Below are 16,677 nucleotides of genomic sequence, written 5' to 3' on the forward strand. Positions count from 1 at the left end.
CACAGCTGCGGCAGCCACAGCATGTGCTGCCCGACCGGAGGACTAATCCGCCTCTACCCGCATCCATTTCAGCTGGCGGAGCCTGTCGACGGACCGGGGCGAGCCTTTAGCACGGAACCGGCCAGGTGACCAACCCTCACAACCCCCCTCCTCAACGGAACCGGGGAGGAGAGAATGAAAATAGTATATTGGGGCTCTACTTGTCGGTTCAGCGCAGCGACAGAAGGGAAGTCATACCTAAAGGTAGGAAACGACGACGACGGTTTGCCTCTGAACGTTAGCGTCCAGACGACTGAAGACCGTAGAATATACATAATACTTTTTATCAAAATTAAGCTAAATGGGTTATAAATACATGTAGCCACGAAATAGACGCATCCGGCTCCTCTTTTTTGGCTTTCTTTCGTGTTTTTACAACTTAAAATAAATCCGCTACTCAGCCGCGAACGGAAGCCCTAACGGCTCCCTCAGCTGCGGTTCGTCTCAAACGCCGAGCCGAGTTTTGATTTATTTTTTGTACTGCACCCAAAGCCAGATGTCCCTCACTATATTTGGATAGCTCAAACTCACCCCTCTGTGGCGGGCATGGTGAGTGAGTGCTTCTTTCTTTATTTTATTTGATTTTTTTAATTACTCGTCATTCTTCATTGGCTTTTCCCAGCTGTTGATACCCCACGGAAACCCCGTGGCGAATGCGAGACGTGTCTCAGGTAGCGGAGACTAGTTCACTGTCAGGTCTTAAAGATGCAATGTGCCTAAATCACTCATTTAAGAAAAAATCCTGATCCAGATTAAAACCAAGTCCACTGAATCACAACTGCATGCCAAGATATTCAGAATAAGACAGAAGCAAGCACAGATGCTCAAGTATCCAGAATTAGGCCATACTGCTCATACTATGCACCCCCCTTTTTAAGGTTAACTGGCTGTCTCCCTATTCCATTCTGTGTGTGTGTGTGTGTGTGTGTGTGTGTGTGTGTGTGTGTGTGTGTGTGTGTGTGTGTGTGTGAGACAGCCAGCCAGGGAAATACTCTTGCATGTCCCATCTTTGTTCCCCCTCACCAATTGTCTGATGCTTATCCTGTCACAGTTATTGTTAGTGTTTTTGTTTTTTGCGAGGTTACATGATATTTGTTCATGATATCTTCAGCCACTTTCACAAACATTGGCACACATCATAAGTTCTTTTTCTGGTTGTAGTATTGCTTGTGACTCACAGCACTATACACTGTTGAGTGATGAAGATGCCCTGGATTATTCAGCATGAGACTCAAGAATACAAATGTTGTACTTTGGTCAGGTGTGTTCCCGGATGGAATAACCTTTCAGCAACTCCTCTTATTCTCGGGCATGTTTATCCAGCCCGGATGGCCCAGAATTTGAGCTTTGATTACCACAGATTCAGTCATGAAAGCTGCTTACCTGGACCCTGATTCAGAAGGAACAAAGTGAAATATCAACTTTTGGCTGGGAAAGGGCAGTCAGAAATCAAGTTGGTTAAGCTCTTCGCTCATGAAGTCTGATGTTGCTAAAACACCTGAGAACACACATTTTGTTTAACTTTCCACAGGACTGTACAGATTCTAGGAGTGGATGTATGTCAGCCAATCTGCTTCTACGGCCCCATATAAAGCCTCATATAGTAATTATTTGCTTTCTACAAGTTGTACATACAAAGTTCCAGTCCATCTACAGGCTCATAGAAAGGCCACACTAAAATAGCAGTCGCAGCTTGTAACTTGTTTGTTTGTCACTCTGTCATGCAGGTGACTGCATTGCTGCTTCACTTGGCAGTGTGTCTGTTTCTTTTATATTCTCGTTCAAACTACAGCTCAGAGTTGTTTTGTCTATTATAAGTAGTTAACCTTTCCTGCCACAGATGAAATCATCATCCTTTATGACTAGATCATGACATCACAAAATGTAGTCACATTTACCCCAGCTGTTTGCACTGGTGTTTTTATCTAAAATAACATGAATCATCACATGTGAAGGAATCCATGTGCACAGTCTCCCAAGTCTGATCATCAACAGGCTCGATCAGGATCCACACTTCGGACTGAAGAAACCAGTTCAAATACACCTTTTTGTTGAAAGTCTTGAATCACTTGAATGTGCTAATACACAATGAACTGAATGCTCTTTTTGGTGATAAGGATATGAGCCCCATGTACTCAGAGAATCATGTGACTGTCTTTATTTTTCATTGATGCTCTTGAATGGGCTCTATTCAGCAGTACTAATATTTTTGGTACTGTGATGAAGATAGTCCATCCTTTTCATTTATTTTGCACTGTAAGCTGATTCAGGGCATGAGTCATTGTTAGAGTTTTATCATGTCTAAACACTTTTCAGTTACAGGTTTGAGCATGTTCATTTGAAATGATATTTATGGGAGATTAATACAAATCCCTCTTTTAAATTATGAATAGGAGCTCTATGTTTATATCAGTAAAATCACCTCAGAGTGAAGGCTTTTCATCAACCATAACAGAAATGTATTGTCACCACAGAATTGTGTCTTCAGAGATGAAGTTTTGCCTTTGGCACACATTGGAAGTGAGACAGTCAGACAAATGTATCACAGTGCAGAGAGAGAGAGAGAGAGAGAGATAGAAAGAAAGAAAGAAAGAAAGAAAGAAAGAAAGAGACAGACAGAAACATCTCACCCTCACATTCACAGATGCTATTTTGAGTTTCTAGATCACAAACCAGTATGTTTGGACGTTTTGCAGATGCTGACAACATTCACACACAAAGGAACATGTTATTTTAATGGATGTTAGTAGCACCTTTAAGGGGGTACTTTTTTGAAAAAACTAAATGTGTTTAAATGTTTTGGCCCATTTACATTAGCAGGATAACTGGAGAAGTGGCATTCTATGGTTTTTACAAACGCTTAAAACCAAAATATGGTGACTGAGCTTTGCGCTAATACACAATACACAATTGAAGATGTAGGAATGAAAAAAGAAATTATGAATTTGCTTCCACTTGCACACAAATATAGGTTTGGATATTAATTGTTAGTGTTCAGTCAATATCTGGATGTCCAATCACATTCATTTAAATAATAACAGGATATGACACTTATCGTTGTAATTCATATGTGTACATTTCTTCCCCTGTATTAACATTAGTCCTGTTTATAATAGACTGTCATGAGTTAAAAACTGAAACTCCCAAGAAAATCTGAGTCTATGGAATACTATCCCAGATTGTCTGTATTTTGGAATTTGTATAAGGACTAAAATCGTCCATCCTGGAATTTCCCCTCAATGACATGCCTTTCGCTTGCATCATTTTAGGTGCCACTTCAAATTTGTTTTGCTTAGAATGCTTAACCTCTTCTTGTTGAGCCATGGTCAAATTATGTTTCCCCTGCAGTCTAAAGATTTCCATGCACCATAATCCTCTTCCACCGCCTATAAACATTAATTGAACATGAAAACTGTAATGACCACAACTGCAGTGTGAACCAGATGAACCTTGCCGAATTTCTGTGAAGCTCTTTAGAAGAGCTGACTTTGGCAGAGGGATGTTAATACTGTGTAACATGACCTATTAGAGTTCCCTCAGCCATGTTAGATATTTCTTCTCTTTTACACTGGAAAATAATTTAACGTCATGATAATTCAACATGTGTCGAATTTTCAGCTTAACTTTTGATTTTCACTGTAATAGTCTTGATAAGAAGACATAAACTTGAAGAAGTCTCCACATTTTGATCTTGAAACAAGTTTTTTTTTTCTAATATAGGGCGTCTTTTTTTATTTTTCTTTATTGAATTATGGAAATTGATATGGCCACAGCATTAATTTCAATGTGACTGATAAATGGGAAGTTGATTTTTTTTCTTTTTTTTTCACATTTTTATTTTCAAATGTACAGAGATGAGAGAGGTGATAGAGTTGCACGATCAAATCCGAAAAGTTTAGCACAATTTTAAACAACGAATATTGATTCAAAATATATCTCAGCTGAACAGAATATTAAATGTTAGCTCTATCTTTACCCCCGTTTTGGACAAAGCAAAGGCCTAAGGGGCCTCCCCAAAAAGCATATAAACGGGCAGAAGCTACTCAATTAAACAAATGGAATTCTAACATGTGAACAAGCTCATACAGCATGTCAGTTGGAAATTGGCTAGTAAATTCATGCAGATTCATCCAGACAAATGTTGCGTCCAGTGAATGAGTTGCAGTCCTTTATAACTTTTGTTTACTTTAAAACTCTTTACACAGAGAGGGTGAAACAGCTCAGAACAGACGACCCCACCATTACCATGCTGTGCTTGCAATGAACCACATAATGCTGGTGTGTAACCACTCCGCAAAGTCAATTTAAAGTGTTCCTGTAATATATAAACAAAACAATGTTTTTTGAATGTGCCGCCATGCAGTTCTTTCAGCCCCCTTACACAGATGTTGTTTATATGGCGCTGCCAATTTGGGGGCAGAGCAATCCGTTCCACCATTCTGCCTCCATGAACTTTTATACAGATGGCAAGACCTAATGATGGAATATTATTCCTGGCTTGGAAACCATGTAAATGTGGCTTAGGTTTCACTGTAAAGGTGGTGCACATTTAGGGTGTCTGCTCTAAAAACTGCCACCTCCATCAGTCAGTCTGCTGATTGCTTTTCCAACATTTAGGTCACTTTAACACATAATTCTTGTTGTCTCTTTTTCTGATCGCTGACGTCTTGTTTTGCTTCTTGGTCCTTGCCTTAATACATCTCTCACCTGAGCTTGGTGCTACAACCCTGTTCCTACTTCTGCTGCCTCAAGAATGTTTTTTGGCCTAATAAGCACTTATTCAATTCCTTGGGATTTTTTTTTTTGGACTCCTCACCACCAGTCACACCTACCACTTCTAACAGACTGTGAGTAATGGACCTCAACTCACTGCCTCTACCATAACTCTTATCACTGCTAGGAAGAAGAGCCATTTATGAGAAAGTTGCTTTTCTAGCTTGGTCTTGTGGTTTGTGTCCACGAATAATGTTCCCTTGACATTTCTGCCCTTCTCATACCACCCCTCCAAAACATGCTGCCCGTCTGGGAAACAAGGCCTCTCCGGCTGTCCTGCCCAGCACTCCAGCCCTGTGGTGATTGTTATATTTAGACAGTCCACTACTCTCCCCAAGGTAATCATACGAAGCCCAGGGACTCCTCAGGTTAACAAAAAGCTTGATATACAACCTCCTTTCTAAAGGCTCCAACTTGTTTCCTTTGTCAAGAGGGGGAGCCATTCAGGTGATTGTAGGTTGGGTTGTGTTGGTTTATTTTTGCTTTATCATCACTTTTAGGAAATGGATAAGGCAGAGTGACAGTGGCAACAGAGTGTAGGACGACAGAAAAGCTCTTTGGAGACAAGAAGCTATTCTGAGCTGGTCTACCCCCCGCCCCCCCTATCGTCTAGTGCATGTTTTGCCCCAGGGTCACACAGTCTCTCTGTTGATATTATTTTCTTTGCATAAACACAAACACAACAGCCACACAAAAGAAGCCAGGGAAAATTGAGAAAAGAGGGTCTCAGATAGCAGAAAAGACAAAGAATATCCGATTAAGGAGCCTGGCTAGTTGTCAAGGCATCCCAGTAGCTTTACAGTGACTCTTGTTGACCTAATTTGGTATCATTCATCTCTTTGTTTACTCCCAGTTTACAGTAACTCATTGGATACTAATACCCAGTTTTGAGTAGTTGCTCTGTGTTTGTCATACTTTTGCTGGGTCAATAGTCACTTTGTACGAATCCCGAGAGGAACTGCTGGGCTCAAGGAGACAAACCTATATTGCCCGGGTTTTGTCACATCTGAAAAACATGCTTTTGGGAGATACTATGACCCTGTCATGGTACCTTCATATACATCCCTCAGGATATAATATGCAGCCAATCTGGAATATCTGATGCGTATTCAATCCAAATTTTCATATATACCTGGAAGATAAGGTGAATTAAACCACTTCCTTCATCAGGATAACATGATAAAGTAAGAAGGCAACAATTTTCTCCCCCACTGCACTGTTGAAAGCCCACACTTTGTACTTTTACCGTCACAAGTCAATGCTCCAAATCAGTCAACCACAGAGGTTTATCCTTGTCAACATTTACTCTTGGTCACTTTAGCCCAAATAATGATCCATCTCTAAACCTTACATTTTCAAGCTAACCAACCAGACCCAATACAACCAAACTCACTGCAGTGACCAAAACCACAAAAGGGAAATGATGCATCGTTGATATAGGGTCACAGAATGGTAGCAGGTATTTCAAGGGGAGGCATGATACTCATAGTGTGTGTGTGTGCGTGTGTGCGTGTGTGCGTGCGTGCGTGCGTGCGTGCGTGCGTGCGTGCGTGCGTGTGCGTGGGCGGGCGCGTGTGTGTGCGCACATGTGTGTGTGTTTCTTATTTGCACTATTTTCTCACCACTACTTGGAGGGTGTGTATTGCTGGAACATATTGTAATAATTTTATCAAAGGCTTCCTCTGGAACGTACCAAGTGAAGATCTCTGTCACTCGTTATCTCCAGTGTGTCCGTTATGTACAGGTCAGAAAAAAATAAAAGAAGTGCAAATAACAATTCTAAGCAATTTTTACAGTCAGATATTAATTATTTAGAAAGTACCAGACTTAAATAAGGCTTTTGTTTTGGCCTTTGTTGTGCTCATTGATGCCAGAAATACTTTCAGCGTTTCCTTGTTGATGGTGACTGTAGTTAGTGCCACAAATATGAAACAGCGATCATGCAATAGTGGAAGCTGCCTGACAAGCTTTGTCACTTCAGAACACAAGGAAAACTTTGCCTCAAATTTGGCACCGATGATTCATTTTCATAAAACCTTCAAAAAAAACCCAAACATTTCCTCCTGACACAGCAAGTGCCATCACTCTTCCGTATTTCATTCTCTTTAGGACACACGTTTGCTTCCATGCACACTGTGTGGGTCTGCCACCCATTAAATGCCGCTCTGTAGCCATCTGGGACTTGAGACTGTCATGTGAAAATTAGAGCCATGTGTTCTCTTAGTCTTCCTTTCTTTCCCGAGCTGGAAATACTGCCTGTTCTCCAGAATCACTGTGTGTGCAGCATGGCTGCAAGATCCTACATTGACTCAAAGCAATGTAATATTTATGATAGAAGTCAAAATAAGACATAATGCAAAATGTGTTTAATGACTATAGAATGACGATGACATCTTTCTGTTTTTGTAATGATGCTGGGCCTTTGTTAACACTCATTTTGAAATATGGATGGCATGGAATGTAGGCATATTTCAGACTGAGGAGGACCCAGTTTCACAAATAATAGGCATGTGGACTGTTGGTTTGCTGTTTTCAGATGTGAATATTTCAGAACAGTGGATGGTGTCCTCATAACCCCAAGTAAGGCTATGTCTGCACAGGAAAGATGGTAAAATTGGTAAAAATGAAGGATATGGGCAAGGCTCTGCGTGCCAGTGTGCTTTGTGAGGTTATCCAGGGTGAACGAGTTCATGACCCAAGCTGGTCCAACTGCAGCATTAAGCTCAGCCAAGAAGATCACCCAGTGGTAAATAGGAAGCAACTGTCATCCTTTCCTTTGTCATGCCATCAGCAGCCTGCAAGGTTGTGTGCGCCTGGCATAAATTGACCAGACCATAGCAAAGGACACTGTTTTTATTCTTATTTAGATGCTTATCTCCAGCTCTCGGACTCCACCCACATTTCCTTTTGTCTGGCAGGCTGCTGACATAAAATTTTGTAGCCAGATGAAGTTTTTCGGAATGATTTCGCCCAGCAAACCCTCAACTGCTAATTGAGATGTGGCTTGCATGCAGAGGATCCAGGGTCCATGATTAGTTTACAAGTAATCTCAGACTTGCATTGTTACTCCGCTCTCAATAATCCTTTGCTGTAAATCTCCTGCTACTATATCAGGTTTTTTCTACGGACCCAAGAGGGATGGGTATTCAGAAATTTATCGATAATGTTTTTTTAACTTGTGTTATATCGGTCTTAATCACTGAATGAATTTTGTCTGGATTAACAAAGTAATTTAGATATTAATAATGTATGCAAAATATAATATCTATTAAACAAACTGCCTTATACTTTATAAATGATCTTGTCATACATGATGGTACATTATTCATACATCTTATCACCATAACAAACCTTCAAAGTGTAATCCAATTATTCTTTTTATTTCTGGAAAACAGTAGCTTAATCAATAAAAAAATCATTTTCAAATTAATAGTACAACAAACATTATTTTGGGATTAACAACCAAGTCAGATCATGATTCTATTTGATATACTCACTATATTCAAGAAAGAATAAATGAGAAAACAATATGTGACGGTTTGCAGGAGTTACCTGAGTAGTTCTGTAACTGCGCTCAGAGCTCTATGGGTACGACAGTATAATAAGTGTATTAAGCCATAGCCCTGTTTGTGTGTATCTTAATCGATTTCATGCGAGAGGGTCAGTGACAACCAAACCCAGTCTGAACATATCAGGCAGACAGAATGTGTTGAGGTATTTTGTGATAATCAGTCAAATACACTTCAACTGCTGCATCTCTTTTTAAAACCAGGTTATTGCCTGAATGCTTTTCAGACCGTTTGCGGTTACAATGTTCCTCTGACATCTTATATACGCAAGCTAAATTTAAACCGTTGTTTCACAATAGGATGTGATCTCACCAAGGCCCCAGACCCATGTATCATCATTGTGGTTTGTGACTGAAGTCTGCCAACCCCCCTGACTTGGACTTAATCTTGCCCATCTTTGCCTCACTATCTCCTCATGTTGACCATTACAGGAAGGATAAGTTCTTTGCAGAACCTGTTGTGTCTCCCAACCTAACGGGAGGTTTTAATTTAGAAAATAGTGGGAGTAAAAATTGAAACTTGTTTTACTCTGGAACCTTATTTTTCTAATTCCACACTCCAGGATCCACCTACAGTTGTAATGCTGTTCACCTCCCACTCAGTGACCTTCCATCAGGCTTAGTCACTTTTTCTTACAACAGCATCCTACATTTCTGCCCATCATGTGAACACGGCTAATCAAACTACATTTCTATTTGCTTTAAACTGCAAACCGAAGAGACAGCCCCCTCCCCCCATGTCTTACAAAGCAAATACCGCTAATATTTTTGAGAACTATGGTGTCACCCACATCTTTCTCACTCACAACAGAGAAACAGGTCAAAATCATTTGACCTTAATGTCAGCCGAAGGATGTCATTGGATTTTTGATATTTGGTTGTCACCCTCCTTTCTCGAGCTCTTGCTAAACCTGTTGAAGGAGTGGCAGTCACAGTTTCCTTTTCTTCCTGAACCCTACACAATACTATCTGTAGCCAGAGACTCAACACAGGAAGTAAGCAGCTTGAACTTTAAGATGAAGTGCTGTGGACTTTTTTACACAAATTTGCCCAGGGGACAGTTATTTAAAAAACACTTACCGTCTTCCCTAGTGAAGCTTGCATTGGGGAAAAAAACCCCAAACAAACCAGAAGTGCCCAAAACATTGTCTCCAGGTTGGGTCTTGGAGTCTGTAACATGTGGTCATATTAAAGATAATTCATCGGAAAAGTGTTGCCATAAAATGAGAAGAGGTATGTTGATGGTGACCCGTTACATAAACATAGCCATGATTATTGGTTCTCTTCTATCCAGCATGTTAGGCAATGATTATATTCTTTAGTGCCATCAAACTGCTGGGAATGATTCAAATGTTCCAAATGGAACATGCGTGAATACACCCTAAACTCTTCAAACTCTTGCAAATTGTTTTGTGTTGCAATGTAGTTGACAATCGAAGTAACAGTGGCTAAGTATGTAAGTGTGTGCACCAATTGTACTTTACATCGTTTTTTTGTTTTTTTTTTTGTATCCCAGTGAAACCCATCAGTATAAATTCACTTTCCTTTGAATAATATTGTCTGTTTTTGACTGCTTCTTCAAACAAGCAGTGAAAAATGCTGATGCCACAGCGAACCTGAAAATAGCCTTGCCTGAGGTATACGAGAAAGGGAAAATTGTCAAAGAAAGCATAGTTCATTTGCTCGGTGGTCTGGTTTCACTGACCACCTGTTGGCTCAGCTGTTGGCTAGATTGTTGGGTCTACCATCCAGAGACTTGGAACCTGGTGAAAACTTGAGTTCCACAACTCACTCTCTTACATTTGACAAGATTATATGAAGACAAAAGACATTTAACACAAACACTGTCTTATTCAGGATGCAGCAACTTTTTCAGGAGCGCAGACCCATTTTTTTACGATTTTACGATCAGTTTTCATCTAAGATTAACCATCATTCTACTTGTCATTTTTCCTGACACTTGTTTTTTCTGAATGAATCTGTCTGGAAAAGTGATGCCGTGAAATGAAAGTAATCTGGCAGCATAATGACTTCCAAGAAGACAGCAAGAAGGCCATCACCGATGGCAGCTGGCTGATGTTATCTAATAATGATTTCTGATATCGAAGTCTTCTGTACGTGTGTTGAATAGTGGACAGATTTTTAGTAGAGTAATAGCAGCAAAGGAACAAAGCAATCGTGACTGACATTCACCATAGAACAAATAGGTGTTTTAATGTAATATCTTTATTTCTGTTTGAGCATTTATAATAACAAAGGCTGAGTTGTATCACTACTGACTTTGACATTTTCATTGCGTTTGTCTTTCTGTGTTTTATTTTAATTCCCATATTGTAAAGGTTATACATGTAAACAGACCCGCCTCAAAATCTGATGCCTTGCAAACAGCCCCAATAGTCTGCCCACCAGTGCTGCCCTAATCCAGGTTCAAGCTGGGATTTATGAAGGCAAGACGTCACATACACAAGTGTAAATAGTCGAAAGATTTTTGTAAAGTAGCAGGTGTGATGACACCTGCCGCTCAAGGAAAGACAGATGTATAGTGAGAGGCCAGGCAGTTTTATCTACTGAAAACATAACATTCAGTTCCTCCCTTTCTGCAAAAATTATTTAATTTGGCCACATTCTTACGTATATGTAGATTATGTATCAGGACCCCCTCTATTCAGAAGAAGGCCAAGAATTGTAACCAAACCCTATACCCTTTCATATCTTTCAGATTCTGACATGAAGAAAGACATAGATACACTGATAGCAGAGGAACGCGGTGAAATAATTTCTAAATATGACAAGGTAAGTGTATCGGAGTATCAGTGGGGGTAACTGTGACTTGAGTTGGTAGAGTGGCTGGAAAGTTGGCGGTTTAACTCTTAGCTCTTGCCTGCATGCCAAAGTGTCCTTGGGCAAGACATTGAACCCCGAGTTGCTCCTGATGGCCTGGCTTGCGCCTTGCATGACATCTCTGCTGCCATTGGTGTGCGTGCGTGTGTGTTGAATGGGTGTAATCCAGTGTTAAGTGCTTTGAAACCACGATGTGCTTTGAAACCACAAAGCGCTATGTGAGTGAAGACCATGTACCATTGCTGATGATGATGTTACATACCCGTGCAGGAAAGTTGTTCATCTGTCCTTACATGGTTCATGGAAGTCAGAACAGATTATAATCAACAGGCACTGGACTGGTAAGGGGACATTAGGAATAATTGATTAATTACACAGTGACTGGGAGCAAAAGGGCCTCATGAACTGAAGTGACGTTTCCTGTAAGGAAACATTTTAAATAGAGAATATCTGCATGTTGAAGAGCTGAACCTCTTTGCCCTTTTTAAATAAAAAACAAATAGTGCTGTAGAACAGAAAGAAATATGCCCCTGTCATAGCCTGTCAGCTGGCTCTATGTTTTGCGTTCAACAGGTTTTTTTTTTTTGTTTTTTTTTTTACAATCTGTGGTGTGTTTGTGTGTACGTGCGCGTCCATGTGTGTGTTTCACAGGGAAGGCAAGAGGGTGTCAGCATTGACCCATGGGAGGATGCTGACTACAGCATCTACAAGTTCACTGACCGCTTTGGCTTCCTGCAGTAAGTTGTTCTTCTTATGGTCTGTTATCTTCCTTGTTGTGGATTAGAGTTCTTGATACATGACTTCTGTGGCATCATCTTTGTTCTCTCACATTTCTTGTGTCATTTTTGTATTGTTGTTCCAGTGAGAAAGAACTACCAACACCTACTGCACTTGAAGAGAGGGTATGGCTGCCGTTTGCTTCCTGACTTTAAACCATTCCCCCTGTGCCCTTTCCCACTCTTTTTACCACTTTAATATCTATCCTTCTCTTCCCCAGCAAAAGCATCAGGAGATAGAGCGAGTGGAGAAGTGGCTAAAGATGGTGAAAAACTGGAACAAGTATAGGAACAGTGAAAAGGTGTGTTTCACACATTGCACTGGGCCATCTTAAGGGTGCATTCAACACTGCATGAACCACACATGACATCCTGTGATGCATTAATTATAGCTACCCCAGTATACACAAGCCAAATGGAAGATGACTAGAAGTAGTAATTATAAATAGTACAACACACATCATAAGTAGTTGAAAACATGATGTTCTGTGATTTGCTTTTTTTCTTTTTTGGAGTCAATGGATTTGCAGGAAAATCAAATGAATTAGACAAAAAATAGGATTTGTGTATTTTCCCTGTATCTTGAATTAGCAATCCTCTTGAGTAAAAAAAAAAAAAATTGCTTTTGCTTATAGATCATTTGTCTCTATGGTTTCCTTCCTGACTATGTTTGGAAGCGAGTAGGGCACTGATCATTGTTGTGGCTCATTGAGTAGAGCTCAAGATGCAGTATTAAAAAACAAGCAAAAAAACCTCAGTATTGGGGTGAAAACTCAGTTGCCCCTCTCCTCTCCTATAATTTCAGGTACATTAGACTCAATATTCTCATCATTGTTCTGAGCATGTAACCAGAGAATACAGATTTATCAAATTATAGCCGTGACTGTTATGCACTGTGGATAGTACACTGTCACATTATGCAGAGTGAGTGGAGTTTCCAGCAAAAAAGCTGTCAGACTGCTGGTTTTGCCTTTACAAAGGACCAAGAGTCTTAACATAGCTAGCTTTTCTTCTCATTTTATACAACTTTGTGGTATAATTTGACTGTAACTGTTAATAATTTGTTTTCCATTCCCTCTTTTAACCACAACCCATTCCTTTATTGGTCTCTTCTGTCTGGTCTAGACTTTTCAGACAAGTCCATAAGTACGTGTGATAATTCCCTGTCAATCATGAGAGTTTTAACACAGCCATAAACCACTGAGAGCAGCTTTTATATCTGACTCTCATAATTCTGGTTGTTGAAATGGATACAGCTCTTCATGGTTCTTAATGAGAGTCCCTATTTTCTCCTCATATGTCTTCATCACATCTGTTTCAGCTGATGAAGCGGGTTTACAAAGGCATCCCCCTCCAGCTCCGAGGCCAGGCCTGGGGTTTACTACTGGATATTGAGAAAATCAAAGAAGATAACAAGGGAAAATATGAGGTAAAAATTGAAATCTGACTCATTAACAATATGGGAACTGAGAAAAGGTACATTTTAAGTCTTGGCCACTTTGTGCAACAACGTGTTTTTCTTTTTGTACAGAAAATGAAGCTGCAGGCCCGCAACTTCTCTACGGAAATCAAACAGATAGATTTAGACGTCAACAGAACCTTCAGGAACCACATCATGTTCATGGACCGCTTTGGGGTCAAGTGAGTCATTGACTTTATCAGATGACTGAGAACAACAACTGTTTTCTTTTTGACATAAGAGTAAGAAAGTCAATAACTAAATATTACCAATTTGTATCTTGTCACTAATTATACTTGAAAAGAATTATGATTTATGATGAAGAGAAATGAAAACAATAGGACGTGATTTAATTGATTAGGTCATTCCTTTTTTTTTCTTTTTTTTTTCGATGTATTGCATCATTGTCACCTGAAAGTGTAACTGAGATAAACTATGAAATTTAGCTTCCAAGTTGTTTTTTCTTTAGTTAAGCAGAGACACTGCTGATTTTCCTTCAGATCACATGAATCCCCCCCTGACTTGATGCTTTGAAAATAAGTCATGAGACACTGTGGAGTGAACTTTCACGACAAATGTCTTTGGTTCTTTGTATTTTTGGACCTCCAGAGTTGTCAGTTTTGTTTTCTTTTGTCACCACCTATGCTAAGATTTGTCCATGCTCAGTCTCGGGCAGGGTGTGACCTCTGACTTAAACCTTGCCGTGGCCCCCAGCAACTCACAGGGGTACACAAAACCCAAACGGTGGTTTCCTCCTCCTTGTATTTTATTAGCCTTCCTGTCAGTGCAAGAAGCCCCACAGGAAACAGCATTCATACAGAAATGTGCACGGACATCAAGTGGACATACCAAATAATGCCCTCGCTTAGCCCTGACACAGGCACACAGAAATAATACCACAACACACACATTAATAAATTAAAAATAATGATTAATAAGAGAGATGACCCTCAAACCTCGTGGTTCTCACTTCCCCACTCTGAATGCCTCTTGTGTTTATCGTCACTTCAGTGAGTGTTTGACAGGGGACTCTCATCTCAACTGAATGTACTTCCCCCCCCTCAGTTCAAAGCAAGGGAGTCCAAACAGACCAAAACACAGCTCCATCCTGCTTGGCTGCCCACTCTTTCCCCGCATGTCGACAGCTGTCTCACCCGCACCGACTCACCCTGACAGCTATTTAAAGCTACTTTCCTGTCTCTGTCAGAGTCTATAGGACTTGTATTTACTATGGAGACATAGAGGGGAAACATCCTCTCATGTTGGCTTTATGTTTGTTAGTAGGCAGTACTTCACCGACACCCACACATGCACACAAACACAATAGCTGCCAAGTGTTAACTATGATAATCGAAGCTCCAGATGCATTTAGTAGACATAACCCCATGGTCATAGATACCTCACTGCATTATTGCTAGTTATTGTGAAGGTAACATTTCTTTTTCTTGTAACTTATTCTCTCATTTCCTGCTACAGGCTGGTGTCCTACTGTGACAAATTCCTGTGTACATTGTACTTTTGGCGATTAAAGATAATTCTATTTCGGATTAAAATAAAATGCAACAAAAACCCTGTTCACATATGGCAGGATATCTACATGGCACTGAAAGAATGAGGTTGGACTTTGTTTAAGCCTTTAACTACTTGACAAATCATGAACAAAACCGGACTAATTTTGCCCTGGCATTAATAGGTAGAGCAAATGAGAAAAAGATACCTTGAACAAATACAGGCAGTGTTTCAAGGTAATTTACCTTGTTTCAGAGATCAGAGTTCAAATATGTATTGACACACATCCTATTGGTATGATAAAGTACCAGCTGTACAAACAACATCTTTATTTTTATCACAAAATTTCACAAATGTTCAATTTATATGGCGTTATATTTGAGCCTAAAAAAACAATCAAGGAGAGTTCTTTTTTAATGAATTCTTGCCAATCATAGTGGTTTCGCTTATCATGCAGCACATGATCCTGAAATGCAAAGCTCGAAAGCTCATGTGTCTACCTATTTACGGTATTAGAAGTATTTGTGCACAGATTTAGAGAAACCCTGCTGCAATGACACCGTTTAGCCCTGGATTGTCACCCTGCTGAGAGTGATATTTGCAGCTCTTTTGAATCTGTCAGTGTTGATTCATGGGATTAATTTTGGGAAACGGTTGTTTTGGCTTGAGACATCATTAGCCATGTGGCCTCAGGCTGTTGTCATTTAATCCACCCCACTGTATTAGACACAGTTTCAGCTTGGAATTGTGCATGTGTTTTAACTTCCAACTCTGTTCCCTTTTCTAGGCAGCAAGCGCTCTTTCATGTACTGGCGGCCTACTCAGTCTACAACACGGTAGGTCTGTGTGCTTGGATGGCTTTGTATATTTATAGATATGTTTAACGTAATCTGTATAAATTGACTTCACAGAAAAATACAGTGCAATAGTTTGTCAGTTGAGTATATTAAACAGCTATGGAAAAGTGCAGGCCAGGCTTTCCAAACCCTACCATTCTAGTTCTTTTTTAGAGCCTTGGGTGAGATGTTTTATTTATGACTGTGGCTCTGCCTGCATGTTCAGCAACACAGACCACCAGTGAAGTCATGGCTATACTCAGGACTCACATCTTATGAAAAAACGTCCTTTAACTCATGATGGGCTTAAACTGCCAATGCTAATGACTGAATAGATTTCTGACAGCCTTAAACAAAGTTATACAGCCTGATAAATGGTGAAGTGAATACATACTTGTGTCTTTGAAAACCCCTTTTTAAGTTTCAAAAACTTTTAAGGGAAGTGGTAGGATAATAGACTTTCAGACCAGTCAGTTAACCATATCAGCTAAATACTGTTAAGTCCATCAAGCAATGACAAAATCCACGGACCATTGACCATAGAGTTGAAGGACTTGTAACATGCACATTTAAACCTCTCAATGCTTGGTTTGTTTTGACCTACCATACAAATACTAATAGTGAGACTAGCAGTTTAGTAGAAATGTTCCTGTTAAATCTAGTTTTCAGTTTAAAGATCCCCTTCATGCATTAAGACAGATTTACTTAAAGTACAATATGTGTCTGTACTGGTTATTGCGGTGTTAAATGTTTTGAAGATGTGTCCTGATTCATCATTAAGTCCATTTTGATTTTTGATCACTTGGAACAACATCTGCCAAAAAATTTGATAAGCAACAGCGTCACTATTTTGTCACAAATATCCTGCTTATCTGC

At 39.9% G+C, this 16,677-nt stretch overlaps 1 protein-coding gene across 2 annotated transcripts in view; it reads left to right on the forward strand.

Annotated features, from left to right (window-relative positions):
- LOC147224873 (uncharacterized) overlaps positions 1-16,677 on the forward strand; it is a 24,311-nt gene continuing 7,634 nt past the window's right edge. Inside the window, exons 1-8 of one of the 2 annotated variants that reach the window (XM_086163008.1) lie at positions 1-243; positions 11,100-11,173; positions 11,873-11,958; positions 12,084-12,123; positions 12,219-12,299; positions 13,319-13,426; positions 13,529-13,638; positions 15,753-15,801. In XM_086163008.1, the coding sequence (XP_086019134.1) occupies positions 11,108-11,173; positions 11,873-11,958; positions 12,084-12,123; positions 12,219-12,299; positions 13,319-13,426; positions 13,529-13,638; positions 15,753-15,801 (540 nt within the window). In that variant the 5' untranslated portion in view covers positions 1-243; positions 11,100-11,107. The remainder of the gene's footprint in view (positions 244-11,099; positions 11,174-11,872; positions 11,959-12,083; positions 12,124-12,218; positions 12,300-13,318; positions 13,427-13,528; positions 13,639-15,752; positions 15,802-16,677) is intronic. The other variant, XM_086163009.1, reaches the window with a different exon arrangement.

The sequence above is a fragment of the Fistularia commersonii genome, chromosome 17 (genome assembly GCF_037954325.1).
Source record: "Fistularia commersonii isolate RoL2024-O1a breed Wild chromosome 17, RoL_Fcom_v1.0, whole genome shotgun sequence".
In the NCBI taxonomy this organism is placed as follows: Eukaryota; Metazoa; Chordata; class Actinopteri; order Syngnathiformes; family Fistulariidae; genus Fistularia; species Fistularia commersonii.